This window comes from Choloepus didactylus, chromosome 1 (genome assembly GCF_015220235.1).
Source record: "Choloepus didactylus isolate mChoDid1 chromosome 1, mChoDid1.pri, whole genome shotgun sequence".
Classification (NCBI taxonomy): Eukaryota; Metazoa; Chordata; class Mammalia; order Pilosa; family Megalonychidae; genus Choloepus; species Choloepus didactylus.
Window position 1 is genome coordinate 87,285,566 of NC_051307.1, and position 16,997 is coordinate 87,302,562.

At 38.1% G+C, this 16,997-nt stretch overlaps 1 protein-coding gene across 7 annotated transcripts in view; it reads left to right on the forward strand.

Moving 5' to 3' along the window:
• Positions 1–1,059: 1,059 nt before the first annotated feature.
• The window catches only part of STXBP5L (syntaxin binding protein 5 like), a 553,599-nt gene continuing 537,661 nt past the window's right edge, over positions 1,060–16,997 (forward strand). For all 7 annotated transcript variants that reach the window (XM_037836387.1, XM_037836395.1, XM_037836407.1 and 4 more), the window contains exons 1-2: positions 1,060–1,196; positions 2,358–2,554. In XM_037836387.1, coding sequence (XP_037692315.1) covers positions 2,366–2,554 — 189 coding nt within the window. In that variant the 5' untranslated portion in view covers positions 1,060–1,196; positions 2,358–2,365. The remainder of the gene's footprint in view (positions 1,197–2,357; positions 2,555–16,997) is intronic.

The window sequence follows — 16,997 nt, forward strand, 5'->3', positions numbered from 1 at the left end:
GATGTAAGACAACATATATTTGGGATCATTATTAAGGAGCTCTGTTTTGTTGCTAAGGCTGAAGTCTATAGCTGGCTATGGTCCCCTGAGCTGCCCTTCATTTTCACAGAGGAAGAAATCAAGTTCCAAATTTCCCCAGTTCAGTGGCAAGACACTGCTCAAAACCAAATCTCTCCATCCTGATGCTTTTTCTTTGGTAATGCAGCAAATAGTGCATCTTTCAAAATAATTATTGTGACTCACAGAAAAAGCTTAAATTATATTCTTCAAACGGTTTACTATGGGAAGAAAATTATTTCTTAAAAAAATTAAATATCTTTGTATAAGTGAAGATGGGGGGAAGGGGTAATTGTACTTAGAGGAATACAGTGAGCAATCTACTCCTTAGGATATGGAAAGCTATAGATTCTAAAACTCTATTGAAATATAATTCCTTCAGGCGGAGGTAGCCTGTTTTTAGATACTATTAACCATTATTAGGTAACAGTTTTGTAGGCGTTAATAACTGATACAAATTGAGCGCAGGTAGGAGGATAGTGAGGAGCGCCCAGTAGATACACTTGGAGAGTGTGAAGAGGCTCGCTGAAGTTATAAGCTGCAAAAACACTTGACGAGTTCACAATATTGTCCAGAGCCAGACCTAAAGTAACCATTCCTGCATCCCAAGTTTGCAGGCTTCCAGGCCATTCTATTGATCCACAATTGCGTCCTTCAACAGGTAGCGCCAATTACAGCCCCCAAAGCGCGGGCCCCAGTATACAGGCCAATACCGCTGTCAATCAAATAACACCCCTACCTTTCTAAATTCTCCCCCCGCATTTCATTGGCTTTTCCTTCTGCCTGTCCCCAAATTTCTTCCTCGCCTCGCGACCACGGAACTTCGCCCTATCAAGCCTGTGATTGGAGCCGAGGCTACTCCCGCCCTTTGACGTCCCCCGCAAGGACCAGGAAAGAGGGGGTGGGGGCGGGGAGAGCGAGAGGGCTGCTCGGAGGGGCGGGGCTTGCCTCCCACGGCGAGAGGGCGGAGTCTGCGGCGGAGACTGCCTGCTCGGTTAGGACCTCGGAGAGCGCCGGTCGCCGGTACCAGAGGGACTGGTGAAGCGGCAGGAGACTGTCCGGACTGACGCCAGCGACCCTGCCTCCCTCCGCGCCCTCAGCTTCCCGGGCTGGCAGGCGGCTGGTGGCGTCTGAGGAAGGTGCCTAAGTCCGGGGTCAGATAGTCATCCTTCTGGGACGCCGCCGTCCAGCCGCGGTTCCCTCACACCTGTGTGTGTGTGTATGTTCGAGTGTGTGTTTTGTGAGCGTCAGCGCCCGCGCGCGAATGTCTGCGTGAGGGTGTTTGTGTGTGTTCCGGCTGGGCGCGCGAACGTCTTGTGTGAGGGTGTTTGTTGTGTTCACGCGCTCGCGAGCGGGAGCCCCGCGCCTCGGCGCTCGGTCGGGGGATGGACGGCGCGAGCGGCGGCTCAGCTATCCCAGCAGACTTGAGACGCGAGCTGGGGCCGCAGCCGTCACCGCCACCGCCTCACGTCCCCCGAGAGCAGCCGCCGTGCTGCGGACGGGCGGCCGAGCGAACGCAGCGGCGGCTGCGGAAGAGGGGGACAGAGGAGGGGGAAGAGAGGGCGGGAGAAGGTGGGAGAGAAGGGGGAGGAGGAAGGAGAATTGGAGGCAGCTGGCGCGGCTCCTCGCCCCTCCCGTCGGCTGCTCCTGTGGGTTACCCGCAGATGTTTGGGATTGGGACTGGTGGAGGTGAGGAATGGAGAAAGGTCTCCCTCATCCCCATTTCCTATTGAGAAAAAGGGAGATTTGATGATGATGGGGGGAGAGCACAGAAGGAGGTGGCAGAGCAAATACTGGCTCCTTAACCCCCACTCCTCACCGCTCCCCCCACCCCCGACACACATCGTTTGGCTGAAAATAAAATCTTCTGGGCTGAATCTTTAGAAGGAAAGCCCGCCCTTAAGAGAGAGACAGAGAGAGTCTTGGTCTGTTGGACTAGGGTTTGATTGTATAATAATGATGATATAATGCTAATGATGATGATGACACTGCCTTTTATTTTTACCCCAGTGCTGATAAAGCTTAGCCACAGCTGTAGTTAAAGCCCTTGAAAATCTGATGTGTGAGGAGGGAATACTGTTGCTTTTGGAGTTGTGTTTTTTTTTTTTTTTTAAGGATATGCTTTTAAGAATTAAAATTCGACAAAACGAAGCTTGACTTTTTTCCAGTCAGTTATAGCCAATGCTCATAAAATGGGGACGGGCTACTGCTTTGACTAAGGGAAAGATAAAGACTTTTATCCAGTTATAATTCTGTGTGTTAAATCATCCTTTTCCCCTTTACATTGAATTTCTCAACAGTTTTTGAAATGAAGAAGTTTAATTTCCGAAAAGTTTTGGATGGCTTAACTGCCTCCTCCCCTGGCAGTGGTAGCAGCAGTGGCAGTAACAGTGGTGGTGGGGCTGGAAGTGGTTCCCTGCATCCTGGAGGATCTACAGGGGTTCTCAGAGAGGAGATTCAGGAAACCCTGACTTCAGAATATTTCCAGATATGCAAGGTAAGTTTTGAATTGACTTAAAACTTTTTATTTCCTTATTTTATTGTTGTGAGGAAACTGGGAGAAAAACATGCATGCACACACACTTATAGGGACAGGAAATTGTTGAGTTGCCAGCAACAGAGAGAATCTGGCACACAGAATCCTGTGGAATGAGTTTGAATTAGTAAATATATTTTGGGCACCAATTTCAGCATCAACTTAAAAAGCAATGGAAGTTTAAGGGGGGGAAGGGAATCAGCAAACATAAACCTAGAATGTACAAGATAAGGACCAATAGTGAACAAAGTTTTTAATGTGAAATTTATGTGTAAGTAGAAAACTGAAGGAGAAAATAGTCATTTTGGTTTATTCTGTATGATCATAAGATGTTGCTAGAATTAAGTAGATAATAGCTAGATGAATATATCTATTTTAAAGAGCCTTAAATTCTTTGTAAATAAAAAGACAAATGAATACTTGAATATTTGCAAGAGCTGTAATATTTGTAAGAACTCGAAAATAGCCAGTGAGGTTTAGTGAGGAAACATCTTAGGTAATTATACTTTGATGTTGAATATCTAATGAGTAAACAAAAGCAAGAGTTTCTGATGGAAAGAGATGAGAATTTACAAAACAAATATTATGTTAATGTTGAGATATTCTTATATTTTCTAACATAAAGTGATTTATAATTTTTATTATCCTTTTTTTGGGTAGCCTAGGAATGTGCTTTTGATCTGCTTTATGCCTTATAAAAGCAGCTAAATCATTCATATGATACAAGTGAATTTAGTTTTATAAATGTGTCTAAATACGTAAGAAGAAATGGTAAACTTTGGAAATCACAGAAATCAGTTACCAAATTTTTTCATACTTCAACAATAGAAAATTTTATTTTTTGCAATTATTAAAGTTATTTTTGTAGTAAACAAATACTGTATCATGAGATGTTTCATCATTGCTTTTTTCCTATGCCCAGTAAGGTCATTATAAAAGCATTAAACTTGTAAAATATCATGAATTAGTTTACCAAAAAAATGTATTTATAGTTGGATTGGATAAACAGATTTAATTCTGATCTATCCTGTGGAATTTGTGTATAGTAGTAGTTTTCTCCTTGATATGAAATAATAGATATTCTGTTAGTTCAGGGAAGATCTTATTAGTGGCCAAGAGACAAATATGTAACAGGGTTCTGAAGGCCAAATTTGAACTGCTAGGCAAGAAAATTAGGACCTGATTCTCTAATCTTTGACATATTGCTGTTTTCATATCCAGATTCAGAAAAAAATTCTAAATTCTTTCATGCCTGTGATAGTGATGCCATGTGATAGTGAGGCCAGAGAGTTTAAATAGATATCTAATTGGAGAAGAAAAGATAGACTTCTGAAACAGAATGATACTGGGTTGAGGTTATAAAGTGGTACAAAAGGTTTTAAATTTTAAAAATCAGGGAAATGGGGAAATGCAAGAGAGGAAAATTGGATATATAGTCATTTTCCTATTTATTCTGAAAAGGGATGGTCATGGGAAGTGGCAGAAATTAAATACAGCACTACTTCAAAAATATATGGCATGGTAGTAAAAGCACTGGCCTGGAATTGTTAAAAACAAACAAACCTTGTACTAAAGCTTTGCCAAGACCATATAATCTTGGGCAAGCCATTTATCTCCTTTGGGTCTCAATTTCCTCATCTGCAGAGTGGGAATGAGTATTTCTGTTCTCCTCATCTAGGAGGGTTATTGGAAAGATCGGATAAGACAATAAAGGTGAAGACAATTTATAAATTGGAAAGGGTGATAAAACGTACATTTATATTACTGCTATGGTTTTTAAAATAAGTTTTCTCTTGACAGAATGAGTATAACTAAAGGTTTATAATAACACGAGGCAACAATTTTCAACAAAATTATAAGGATACATAGTTATATAAGCTGTACACTTACAGTATTGAAATCTTACTAAATGGAGAAAGTACTATGGCTTCTTTGGATAGGAGTCTCGTACTTAATTTTAAAAAGTGGTTATATGGCTGTATTAAAGGTTACCAGGACTATAATCAAATATATAAAAATGAATTAAGGAAATTCCAAAATCAGAACTGTTATTAAAATGGGGACTTCATTTAGACTCACTGTGCAAAGAACACTCTATTCTGAGTTCTAAGACATTGGCACCTTCTGGGTACTACATTTGGAACATGGCCAGAATTAATGTGTAAATCTAGACTTTGCTTTTTTGAAAACCATCCTCCTTTCCACTGTCTGATCAGTCATCAAATCTTATCTATTTTATTTTCTTAGTATTTCTTAAATGTATTCCCTTTTCTCCATCCCCAGTACATGTTCATTCCTTCATATCTTCTTACTTGGTCTCTTGAAATTACATCATCACTGATCTCCTCACTTCTTGTTTCACCCTATTCCAATTCATTTTGCTCTAATAGTGGTTATTTCTGAAATTCAGGGCTAATTATGTTATTTTCTTGCTAAAAATTCTGTGGATAGTGTGGCAAATTGTGCAATTTATATGCATTTTGCTGAAGGTTAAAATGTTCAGTAAACCTTTTTCAAACAAACAAAATTCTGTGTTGGTTTTCCAAGAGCAGTGCTCTACAAATAAAAATCTTACGTGAAACCCCAATACATACAAATTATTAAAAAAAATAAGTGTGGTAGTTTATTGGCATGCATTTATTTTATATATTATAATAAATCATACAGTCAGTCAATAAACCTTTTTTTAATACTTGGGTTTAGTTGTTAATATTATTCATAGACAGGTAGGATATTTGCTATTCTTAAAAAGTAAACTGTGAAGCTATAGCCTTCATAATAATTGGCATGTCTGTAAATGTTTAAAAACACAGAAATGGCAGAAGGTTCAAGGTCAACAAAAACAAGTTAATTCATTGGTTTACTGCAGTCTGTTTAAGTTCAGTATGTATGCATTTGAATGTCCATGTTTTGCAGGTATTTGTGAAATATATGAGCCACCTTTCCTGAACTTGAAGTGTATGAAACAAATTTGAAACCAATGCTCTATATTATAAACTTGAAACTGCTTGATTGGTATATGGTTCCCTGTATGCCAATTCCTTTATACCAGAGTTCCTATTTACTTTTCCATCCTCATTTCCTTGATTCTCTATGCATATTACATTCCCTGAAAGCACCATATTTTCTCATCTCTGAATGCCTTTTCACATGCTATTGCCTCTGACTAGAATATCTCTTCCAGATTTAATATAGTGGAGAGCTCTCAGTTACACTTTATGTCACAGTTCAAACACCACGTCCTCCATGAGACCAGCTCTGATGACCACTGCCTTCCTCATCTACCCTCCAGAAAGAGTTTTTTCTCTCTTCTGTTTTCCCATAGTACCTGGTCTATACCTATACTGTAAATTTACTATCTTCTTGTGATTAAAAATATTATCAGTCACTGCCATACTGTGAGCTCTTTGAGAAGCAGGTTATTTTTTGTTCATTTTGTTTTGTTTCCTTATTTAGACTGCCTACTACCTAGGGGTTCAGTGCTTCTCAACTCTGGTTGTCTAAAAGAGAGATTTCCAGTCTCTCCCAGTCTTGGAGTATAAAAATCTCTAGGAGTGTAGCCGAGACACTTGCATTTTTTTTTTTTTTTTTAAAAAAAGACCCTACAGGAGATTCTGATGTACAGTCAGTATCAAGAACCATTATAGTAGGCACTTGTTACATACTTTTAAAATTACTGAAACAGCATATATATGATTGGTTGATTACTTGAAAAGAGATTAATAATAGCAGAAAATTATTACTAATGATACATGTCAAACATTTTAACAGAAAGCATATAAATATGTAACAGTTTACAAATCACTTGATACATGTCCAAGATTTTTTTGTTTGAGAACTGGTCTTCTGATTGGAGTGCTACATGGACTTCTCTTCCATTAACTATCCCAAATGCATTCCATACAATTTGTAGTTTTAGTTTATTTAAAGAAGTAGAGTAAGAACTTACATGTTTTTGAAGCAAACTGGGTGTTAAATCCTTCTAGATTTTATATGTGTGTGTATTCATCCCTATAGTTAACTAATACACACCTAATTAAGCTGGGAGCATGAGAGTGTGGGTATTCTAGCTAGACAGTAGTTTACGAACTTTAAGCACTCAGTATACCATCAGTATCAATCTGTGTGTTTTAAAAAGAGAATGGAAAGTTTTGTTAATGTACCAACTTGGTATATCAGTTTAGAGAACTTCATCTGTAAAATATCTCTTTTGAACTTCATAATGATCCTGTAAGAAAGGTAGGGTAGGTATTAATATTTTTTATTTTACTGGTAAGACATATGAGGCCAGTGAATTTAAGTGACATCCTTAGGTTTCCCAGTTGGTAAGAGGCATAGCAAAGTGTAGCACTCTTCTTCAATTCTCAAATCCAGTATTCTTCTTTATCTTTCTTACTTTCTAGAAAAGGTAACATGATAAATTATTCAGGAAGCCTAGAGACTTTGAGAAGGTGAAGACTATTCTGTTGATTCGTCCTTCAAAATATATCTCAAACCTGACTACATTGCTTCCCTTCCACCACTACTTCCCTGATCTGAGCCCCCTGCATCTCTTGTCTGAACTGTACTTTGTACCTCCTAAGTGTTTTCCCCCCTTTCTCCCAGGTCTCACTACAGTCTCATCTCATAATAGTTGGAAGAATCCTTTTAAAATGTAAATCATACCATGCTATTCCTTATCCGGTCTACCCAGATAATCCAGTATAATCTCCCCATCTCAAGGTCAGCTGACTAGCAGCCTTATTTCCATCTGTAACCTTAGTTCCTCTTTGCCATGTAACCTAACATATGCATAGTTTCTTTGGGAGTCCAATATTCTGTTTACCACAGAATATCATAGATATTCTGATGTATAGCATGAGGTAAAGATCTAACTTTGACAAATGATCAGTGAGTTGTCCCAGTACCATTTATGAAATAATGTTTCTTTTCACACTCATTTGATTGCTGCTTTTATTATATATTTAATTATTTTATACATTTAGCTTCTTTTTGAACGTTTGATTTCATTCCGTTAATCTGTCTCTTCCTACATCTGAACCAGATTTTAAAATACTCAAAATTTTATAATACATTTTAATATTCAATAGTTTTCCCACCCTTTATAATTTCCTTTACAAAATTTCTTGCATAGCCTTAGGTTTATATAATCAAATTAACTTTAGTTGTATTTTTCTCAAGTTTCATAAAAAGTCCAGTTGGGAGTCTTACTTTCTATATTAGATTTTAATGTTAATCTAAGGGGAGCTTGACATCTTTTTAATATTGAATCTTTCATCTGGTTTTATAGTATACTTCTCTAAATATTCTTTTCTTAAACATTTTTTTGAAGTACTTTCAGACTTACAGACAGCTACAAAAGTAATATAAACCTCATACAGAGTACACCTACATATCCCTATCCCCTAGATAACCAGGTTTACCAATTTTAACATTTTGCCACATTTGCTATATCATTCTGTCTGTCTGTCTGCCTTTCAATCCATTCTCTGAAAACTTTAGTGTAGGTTGTATACATCATGCTCCTTGTACTCTTAACACTGCCATGTACATTTCCTAAGAAAAAGGATATTCACTTATGTAACCACCTTAAGTACAGTTATCAAGTTCAAGAAATTTCATATTGATAAAAAGCTTACAGTCTATATTCCAATTTTTTCAAATGTCCCAATAATGTCCCTTTTGAGCCTTTTCTCTTCCTCTGCTAGATCCCATCCAGGATCATGTATTGCATTCAACTGTCATTGTCTCTTAAGTTGCTTTTTCTTTTTTTCTTAAATTGTGGGAACATATATATAACATAACTTTCCCATCTCAGCCACTCCAAGCATACCATTCCATGAGATTAATCATATTCACAATATTGTGGTACCCTCATCACTTTTGATTACTAAAAATGTACCCGTCTCCCCAAACAGAAACCTATACCCATTATGCATTAACTTCCCTTCCCCTTACTCCTCACCCCAGCAACCTGTGCACTAAGTTCTGTCTCTATGAACTTGCATATTCTCCAATACGTAGTTACTGTGGGACTTAAATTTAATACCCCAGATCTTTAACAATCTTGTTTGCTTTGATACCAACTTCACTTTAGTATTATATACAAACTGTGTTCCTATGCCCTTTTGTCCCCCACTTTTATATAGTTCTTATCACAAATTACATGTTTATATGTTATGAGTACAAAACCACTGATTCATCATTACCTTTTATGCCTTTGCCTTTTAGTTTCTGTCGGAGGTAAAAAGTGAAGTTATAAACCCAAAATATACTAGTACTGGCATTCATATTTACCCATGTCATTGCCCTCACTGGAGACCTTTATTTTTTTATGTGGCTTCAGTCTATTATCTAGTATCCTTTCCATTCAACCTGCAGAACTCTCTTTAGCATCGCTTGCAGAGCAGATATGGAGGTGATGAAAGCTTTTGTTTATCTGGGAATGTCTTAATCTCTCCCTTACCTTTTTTTTTTTTAATTAGAGAAGTAGAGGTTTACAGAAAAGTCATGCAGAAAATACAAGGTTCCCATATACCACTCAATTATTAACATCTTGCATTAATGTGGTGCATTTATTACAACTGATGAAAGAACATTTTATAGTTGTATTATTAACTATAGTCAGTGGTTTATGTTAAGCTTCATGTTTGTGATGTACAGTCCTATGGATTTTTATTTTTAAATTTTCATTCTAGAAACACATATACAACCTAAAATTTGCCCTTTTGATCACACTCAAATATGTAATTCAGTGTTGATAATTAGTGTTGTTCACAATATTGTGCTACCATCCCCATCACTCATTACCAAAACTTTTCTATCATCCCAAGTAGAAACTCTTTACAATTTAAACATTAACTCCTTATTCCCTACTCCTACCCCAGTAACCTATATTCTAGATTTTGATTCTATGAGTTTGCTTATTCTAATTATTTCATATCAGTGAGATCATGCAATATTTGTCCATTGCTGGTGGTTATTTCACTCAACATGATATCTTCAAAGTTCATCCATGTTGTTGCATGTGTCCAAGCTTCATTCCTTTTTATGGCTGAATAATATTGTATTGTGTGTATATATCACGTTTGTTTATCTATTCATCTCTGAATAGGCACTTGGGTTGCTTCCATCTTTTGGCAATTGTGAATAATGCTGTTATGAACATTGGTGTGCAGATACCTGTTTGAGTCCATGTTTTCAAATCTGTTTGGAATTGTGGAGATTTGGAGATATATACCCAAAAAAATGTGTTGTTAAAGGTAACCCATTCTTGTGGGTTTCAGCCCTGTAAATAGGACCTTTTGATGAGGTTTCTTCACATAAGGTGAGGTCCAGGATGGGTCTTAACCCTATTACTGAAGGCCTTATACAGAAGGTCACAGAGAGAGAAAAAAAGCTGCAAAAGGAGGAGCCAGAAGCCATGGAAGAGAAGGAAGAGGCCAGGAGAGGCTGCCATGTACATTGCCATGTGACAGAGGAGCGCAGGACCAAGGATCACCAGCAGCCAGCCTGAAAGCCCCAGTCTTCAGAAAGAAAGCATCACCTTGATGATGCCTTGATTTGGACTTCTTCTCACCTCAAAACCGTAAGCCAATAAATCCCAATTGTTTAAACCAAGCCATTGAATGGTATTTGCTTTAGCAATGAGGAAACTAAAACAGTTGTTGGTACCAGAGGTGGTGTGCTGCTATTGCAAATAGCAAAAAATGTGGAAACAGCTTTGGATTTGGGTAATGGATAGAGGCTGGGAAGAGCTATAAGGTGCTTGACAGAAAAGGCCTAGATTGATTTGAAGAGACTGTTGGTATAAATATGGATGCTAAAGGTACTTCTCATGAGGACTTAGAAGGAAATGATGAATATGTTATTAGAAACTGAAGGAAAGGTGATCCTTGTTTTAAAGTGGCAGTGAACTTGGAGAAATTGAGTTCTGATGTCATATGGAAGGCAGAACTTGAAAGTAATGAACTTAGATATTTAGCTGAGGAAATTTCCAAGCTTAGTGTGGAAGGTCCAGCCTTGTTTCTCCTTGCAGCTTATAATAAAATGTGAGAGGAACAGAATTTGATGGTTTGGAAATTCTGAGCCTTTCCAGATAGTGTGCTCTGAGACTAGGGACAGAAGCATCTCTGTCAGGGGCCTCCCTGAGCTGCTGGAAACTAAGTTGTTAGAGAATAGAGGTCCATGTGAGGGTTTAGCTGAACATGGAAACAGCCAGCCCTTTCAGTGGAAGTCAGGATTGGAAATGCAGGAAAGATCCCTGGAAAGTTCTGTTGTCTGATAGTTTGGACCCTTGTGAAATACATGCAAAGCCAACAAGTATTTTTGTGAAATTTTAATGAGTGGAACCACTGCTAGCGTGGACTGCAAGGAAAAAGGGGACAAATTGAAGGAAGAATGACTTCAAGGGCAGAACCATGGAAGCTGTGGTCTGGACTGAAGAGATCTCCTCGGACCAGGAGAGCAGGCCTACCCATGTGGGTAGAAAGGGTGGGTCAGCCCCTGCACTTGGACGGTGCAAGCCCTCTGCCCCGGGCTGGAGGGGGCAGACCTTCCCCTCTGTTTTTCAGGTAGCATGCTGCCATCCTAATGCTTAGAGATGGTGGGGCCTCTGCCCCAGCATTTGCAGAGAGCCTGGCTAAATCCCGATGCTTGGAGAGAGTGGAACCTTCACCCCAGTGTTCAGGGAGAGCATGGCAATTGTGCAAGCACTTGGAAGAGATGGGGCTGCCACTCCATCAGGTCTGGAGGATAAAACATCTATCCATAGATGATTCTCAGACCTTGAAATCTAATGTAGTTTGCCCTACTGGGTTTCAGAATTGTTTGGAACTCATGACCCCTCTTTTCCTGCCTGTTTATCCCTTCTGGAGTGAGAATGCCTATCCTGTGCCTGTCTTTCCATTGTATATTGGAAGCATATTACTTGTTTTCTAGATTTTACAGGTTCACAGACAGACAGGAATTGTGCCCCAGGGTAGACTACACCCATCATTGCTTCTGATGAGACTTTGTACTTAGTATTGTTACTATATGTCTTAAGATTTGGGGGATGTTGTGATGGAAAGAATGTATTTTGCATGTGGAAAGAACATGTCTTTTTGGGGTTCAGAGTGTAAACTGTGGTGGTTTGGATCTATAACCCCTGAAAAAAACATGTCCTTGAATTTAATGCATTCCTGTTGGCGTGAACCTTTGTAAAGAGGACCTTTTTATAAGGTTGCTTCAGTTAAGTTGTGGACAAGGATGCACCAATCCTTTTACTGAAGGCCTTATAAGGAAGGTCATAGATAGAGGAAAAGAGCCACAGAGGGAGCAGCCGAAGGCTACAAGTCAGTAGAACCTGGAAGTAAAGAGTGAGGCCAGGGGAGGCTCCCATGGTCATTGCCATGAGACAGAGGACCAAGGATCACCAACAGCCAGCCCAAGATTGCCAGTATTTTGGAAGAAAACATCACATTGATGATGCCTCGATTTGGATTTCTCCTAACCTCAAAAGCACAAGCTGATAAATTCCCTTTGTCTAAGCCAACCCACTGCATGATATTTGCTTTAGTAATGAGGTAAATAAAACAGGTTTGTACCTAGAAGACAGATCTGGATCATATGGTAATTTTATACTTAACTCTCTGAGGAACTGCCAGACTTTTCCATAGCAGCTAGGCTGCATCATTTTACATTCTTACCAAAAATTAATGACTGTTCCTATATCTCCACATCCTCTCCAACACTTGTAATTTTCTGTTTTTTTTTTTTTAATAGTACCCATTCTAGTGGGTGAGAAGAGTTATCTCATTGTGGTTTTGATTTTCATTTCCCTGCTGGCTAATGAAGTTTAGCATCTTTTCATGTGCTTTTTGTCCACTTGTTTATCTTCCTTGGAGAAGTCTATTCAAGTCCACTTTTAAAATTGTTTTTTTTTTTTTTTTCTGTTGTTGAATTGTAGGATTTCTTTATATATGTTGGATATTAACCCTTATTGGATATATTGTTTTTAAATATTTTCTCTGATTTGTGGTCAGTTATTTTAATTTCAGGATAAAGTTCTTTGTACAGAAGATTTAAATTTTGATGAGATCCCATTTATCTATCTTTTCTTTTGTTTCTTGTGCTTTGGGTGTAAAGTCTAAGAAACCATTGGCTAACACAAGGTCCTGAAGATGCTTCTGTATGTTTTCTTCTAGAAGTTTTATAGTTTTTGTTCTTATATTTAGGTCTTTGATCCATTTTGAATTAATATTTGTATATGATGTGAGGTAGGGCTCCACATTCATACTTTTGCATATGGAGATCCAGTTTTCTGGCACCATTTATTGAAGAAACTATTCTTTCCCAAAAATAAATTGGCAATAAATGTCAAGGTTGATTTCTGAACTTTCAATTAGATTCCGTTGGCCTATATGTCTGCCCTTGTGTCTGTTTCATGCTGTTTTGATTATTGTGGCTTTGTAATAACTTTTAAGAAAGGGAAGTGTGGGCATACCGCCTTTGTTCTTCTTTTTCATGATGGTTTTGACTGTTCAAGGCCCCTTAGCTTTCCATATAAATTTGTTGTTTGGCTCTTCCATTTCTGCAAAAAAGGTTATTGGAATTTTAACTGGGATTGCATTAATTCTGTAAATTGCTTTGGGTAGATTTAATGTCTTAACAATATTTAGTCTTCCAATCCATGAACACAAATGTCCTTTCATTTATTTAGGTCTTGTTTTATTTCTTTCAGCAAGGTTTTGTAGTTTTCTTTGTATAAGTCCTTACATCCTTGGTTAGGCTTATTACTAGATATCTGAGTCATTTAGTTGCTGTTGTAAATGGAATTTTTTCTTGATCTTTTTCTTCTAATTGTTCATTGCTAGTATATAAAAGAAAACAACTGATTTTTTGGTATTGATCTTGTATCCTGCCATTTTGCTGAATTCATTTATTAGCCCTAGTAGCTTTGTTTTGAATTTTTCAGGATTTTCTGTATATAGAGTCATGCCATCTGTAAATAGGGAAAGGTTCATTCTTCCTTTCCAATTTGGATGCCTTTTATTTCTTTTTCTTGCCTAATTGCTCTGGCTAGAACTTCCATTACATGTTGAATAACAGTGGTGATAGTGGGCATCATTCTCTTGATCCAGATCTTTGAAGGAAAGCTTACAGTCTTTCACCATTAAGAATGATGTTAACTGTGGGTTTTTCATATATGCCCTTTATGACATTGAGGACATTTTCTATTCTTAGTTTTCTAATGTTTTACTAAAAATGGTGTTGGATTTTGTGAAATACCTTTTCTGTATCAGTTGAGATGATCATGTGGTTTTCTTCCTTCATTCTGTTAATGTGGTGTATTACATTAATTGATTTTCTTATTTTGAACCACCCTTGCATATGTGGATTAAATTTCATTTGATCATGGTATATAATTCTTTTAATGGGCTGTTGTATTCAGTTTGCTTGTATTTGTTGTTGATTTTTGCATCAGTATTCATATTGGTCTGTAATTTTCTTTTCTTGTGGTATCTTCATCTGGCTTTGATATGAATGTGATGTTGGTCTTGTAGAATGAATTAGGGAGAGTTCTCTCCTTTTCAATTTTTTTGCAGTGTTTGAGCAGGTTTGGTGGTAATTCTTCTTGGAATTTTGGTAAAATTCCCCTGTGAAACCATATGATTCTGGGCTTTTCTTTGTGGGGAGGTTTTTTTAATCACTGATTCAACCACTTTACTAGTAATTGGTTTGTTGAGATCTTTTATTTTTATTGAGTCAGTTTAGGTAGTTTGTATGTCTAGGGATTTGTCCATTTCATCTAGGTTATCTAATTTGTTGGTGTCCTGATGTTCATCTCTCTCTCTCTCTATATATATATATTAGGGTCTAGTTGGTCTAGAGTATAATTCAAGTCTCCCAATTCCTTATTGACCTTTTGTCTAGATGTTCTGTACATTATTGAAAGTGGTCTATTGCAGCCTCCTGCTATTAATGTAAAACCATCTATTTCTCATGTCAAATCTGTCAATTTGCTTCCTATATTTTGGGTCTCTGCTGTTAGGTGAATATATTCTTAAAATTGTTACATCTCCTTATTGAATTGACCATTTTATTGGTATTTAATGACCATCTTCATATCTGGTAACAGTTTTTGACTTCAGATGTATTTTATCTGATATAAGTATAATTACCCCAGCTCTCTTTTGGTTACTACTTGCATGGTATATTTTTTCTCTTCTTTTCACTTTCAGTCTACTTATATTTTTCAATTTAACATTAGTCTCTTGTAAACAGCATATAGTTGGGTCATGCTTTTTAATCCATTCTGCCAATCTCTGCCTTTTAACTGGAAAGTTTATTCCATTTGTATTTAAAGTAGCTACTGATAATGCAGGACTTTCTTCTGCCATTTTTCTATTTAGTCTTTATAAATCCTACAATGTTTTTAACTCTAAATTTTTCTGTTAATGTCTACTTTCATATTTACCTGTATTTTTATGTTGTACCATATCAAGTCTTGTGTTAGTCAAGGTTCTCAAGGGAAACAACTGACAGGAGATAACTGTAAATATTAAGATTTTAATAAAAATTGTCTTACCCAACAGTGGGGATGCACAAACCAAATTCAGTAGGTCATGCTTCAAACTGGGAACTCTAATGAAGGTTTTCAATGAATCCTCCAGGAGAAGCTGGCTGGCTAAAGTAGAGATGGAAATTATCTTTTCTGACTGCTGAAATCATCACTTCTTTTAAATCCTTTAACTGATTGGATGAGATGTCTCCCATTATTGAAGAGAGTCTCCTCAGTTGATTGTAGGTGTAATCAGCCATAGATGCAATCAGCTTCTTGATGATTTAAGTCCATGAAATGTCCTCATAGTAACAAACAGACCATTGTTTGCTTAACCAAACAATTGGACACCATCACCTGGTCCAAGTTGACACGTGAACCTAACCATCACAGTCCACCCCTTGTCAACTTGACAGTCATACACACCTCCTTAAGCCACACTTGATTTCTAAATAAAGAACAATCACAGTCCTATTTTTTGCCTAACCATACTCAACTGTCCTGTGTACCACCAGAAATGCACTTATTCCAGAATAGGGTGCAAGTCCTTGGGTAATATTCACTCTTAAACTTGATATCCTATAACTTAAATACTACATGAAACCAATACAACTTATATCATATGATAAGGGGATAAGACAGGGAAGAAAACAAAGATATTTCATTTACACACACACACACACACACACACACACACACACACACACTTATAAAAAAACAAGGAAGAACATTCATAACTATTATAGTCCTTGTTTCTGTAACTGGTCATATGGTTGTAGTTTGTGTTTCTCACTATTTTCTTCTACTACCCATCCCATGTTTCCTTTACCCCCAGCAAACACCTCAGCTGGCTGTGGTTCTTTGCCTCATGGGATGACCCAGACCTTCATTTCTGAAGTTCTGGGCCACTGGTAGTCCTGCCTGTATTGGATTGTTGCAGTTTTCCATTGACTTTAATGACAGAGCACAGCAGTACTAAGAGATGGCCTAGGGATCTCCTGTATTCCAGACAAACACTTTTTTACCTCCATTGTGTAGTTTCAGTCTTACTTGCTCTTGAAAGCCAGAATCAGTCACTCCAGCCATATAGTAATTCCCTTCTTTGCCTATTGATTCAGAGGCATGAGGAGCCCTAAGCGGCCTAGTAGCAGTTTTAACTTCCAGTTCAATGGAATCATTGTTGTGTTTTCTGGTGCAAGTACTCCTCCTTTTGGAGCTAACACCTGTAGACCAGCAGAGCTTAAGGTTGCAAGGACAGGAGGCAGAAATTTTTCTAATGGATCACTACGGGTAATAGTGAGTGCTGCCAATCCCATTTCTACCCCTTGATTCCTGGACCCATGAATCCTGGCTATAGGAGAAACAGCACCATAGCATGGATGCTGATTTAGAGCATACACAGCCTCCTGGAGAATATTGCCCCAGCCCTGCAAGGTATTGTCACCTAATTGGTGCCATATTTGAGTCTTTAAAAGGTCATTCCACCATCCACTCAATCCAGCTGTTTCAGGATGATGGGAACATGGTAAGCCCAGTTAATTCCATGATCATGTGCCCATTCCTGCACTTCATTTGCTGTGAAGTGGGTTCCTTGATTAGAAGCAATGCTGTGTGGAATACCCTGGCAGTACATAAAGCCTTCTGTAAGTCCACGGATGGTAGTTTTGCCATAAGCATTGCATGCAGGGAAGGCAAACCCATATCTGGAGTATGTGTCTATTCCAGTTACAACAAATCACTGCCCTTTCCATAATGGAAGTGGTCTAATGTAATCAACTTGCCACCAGGTAGGAGGCTGATCACCTTGGGGGGCCTGAAGTTTGGTCCCTGCTGCATGCATATTGGGCACTCAGCAGTGGC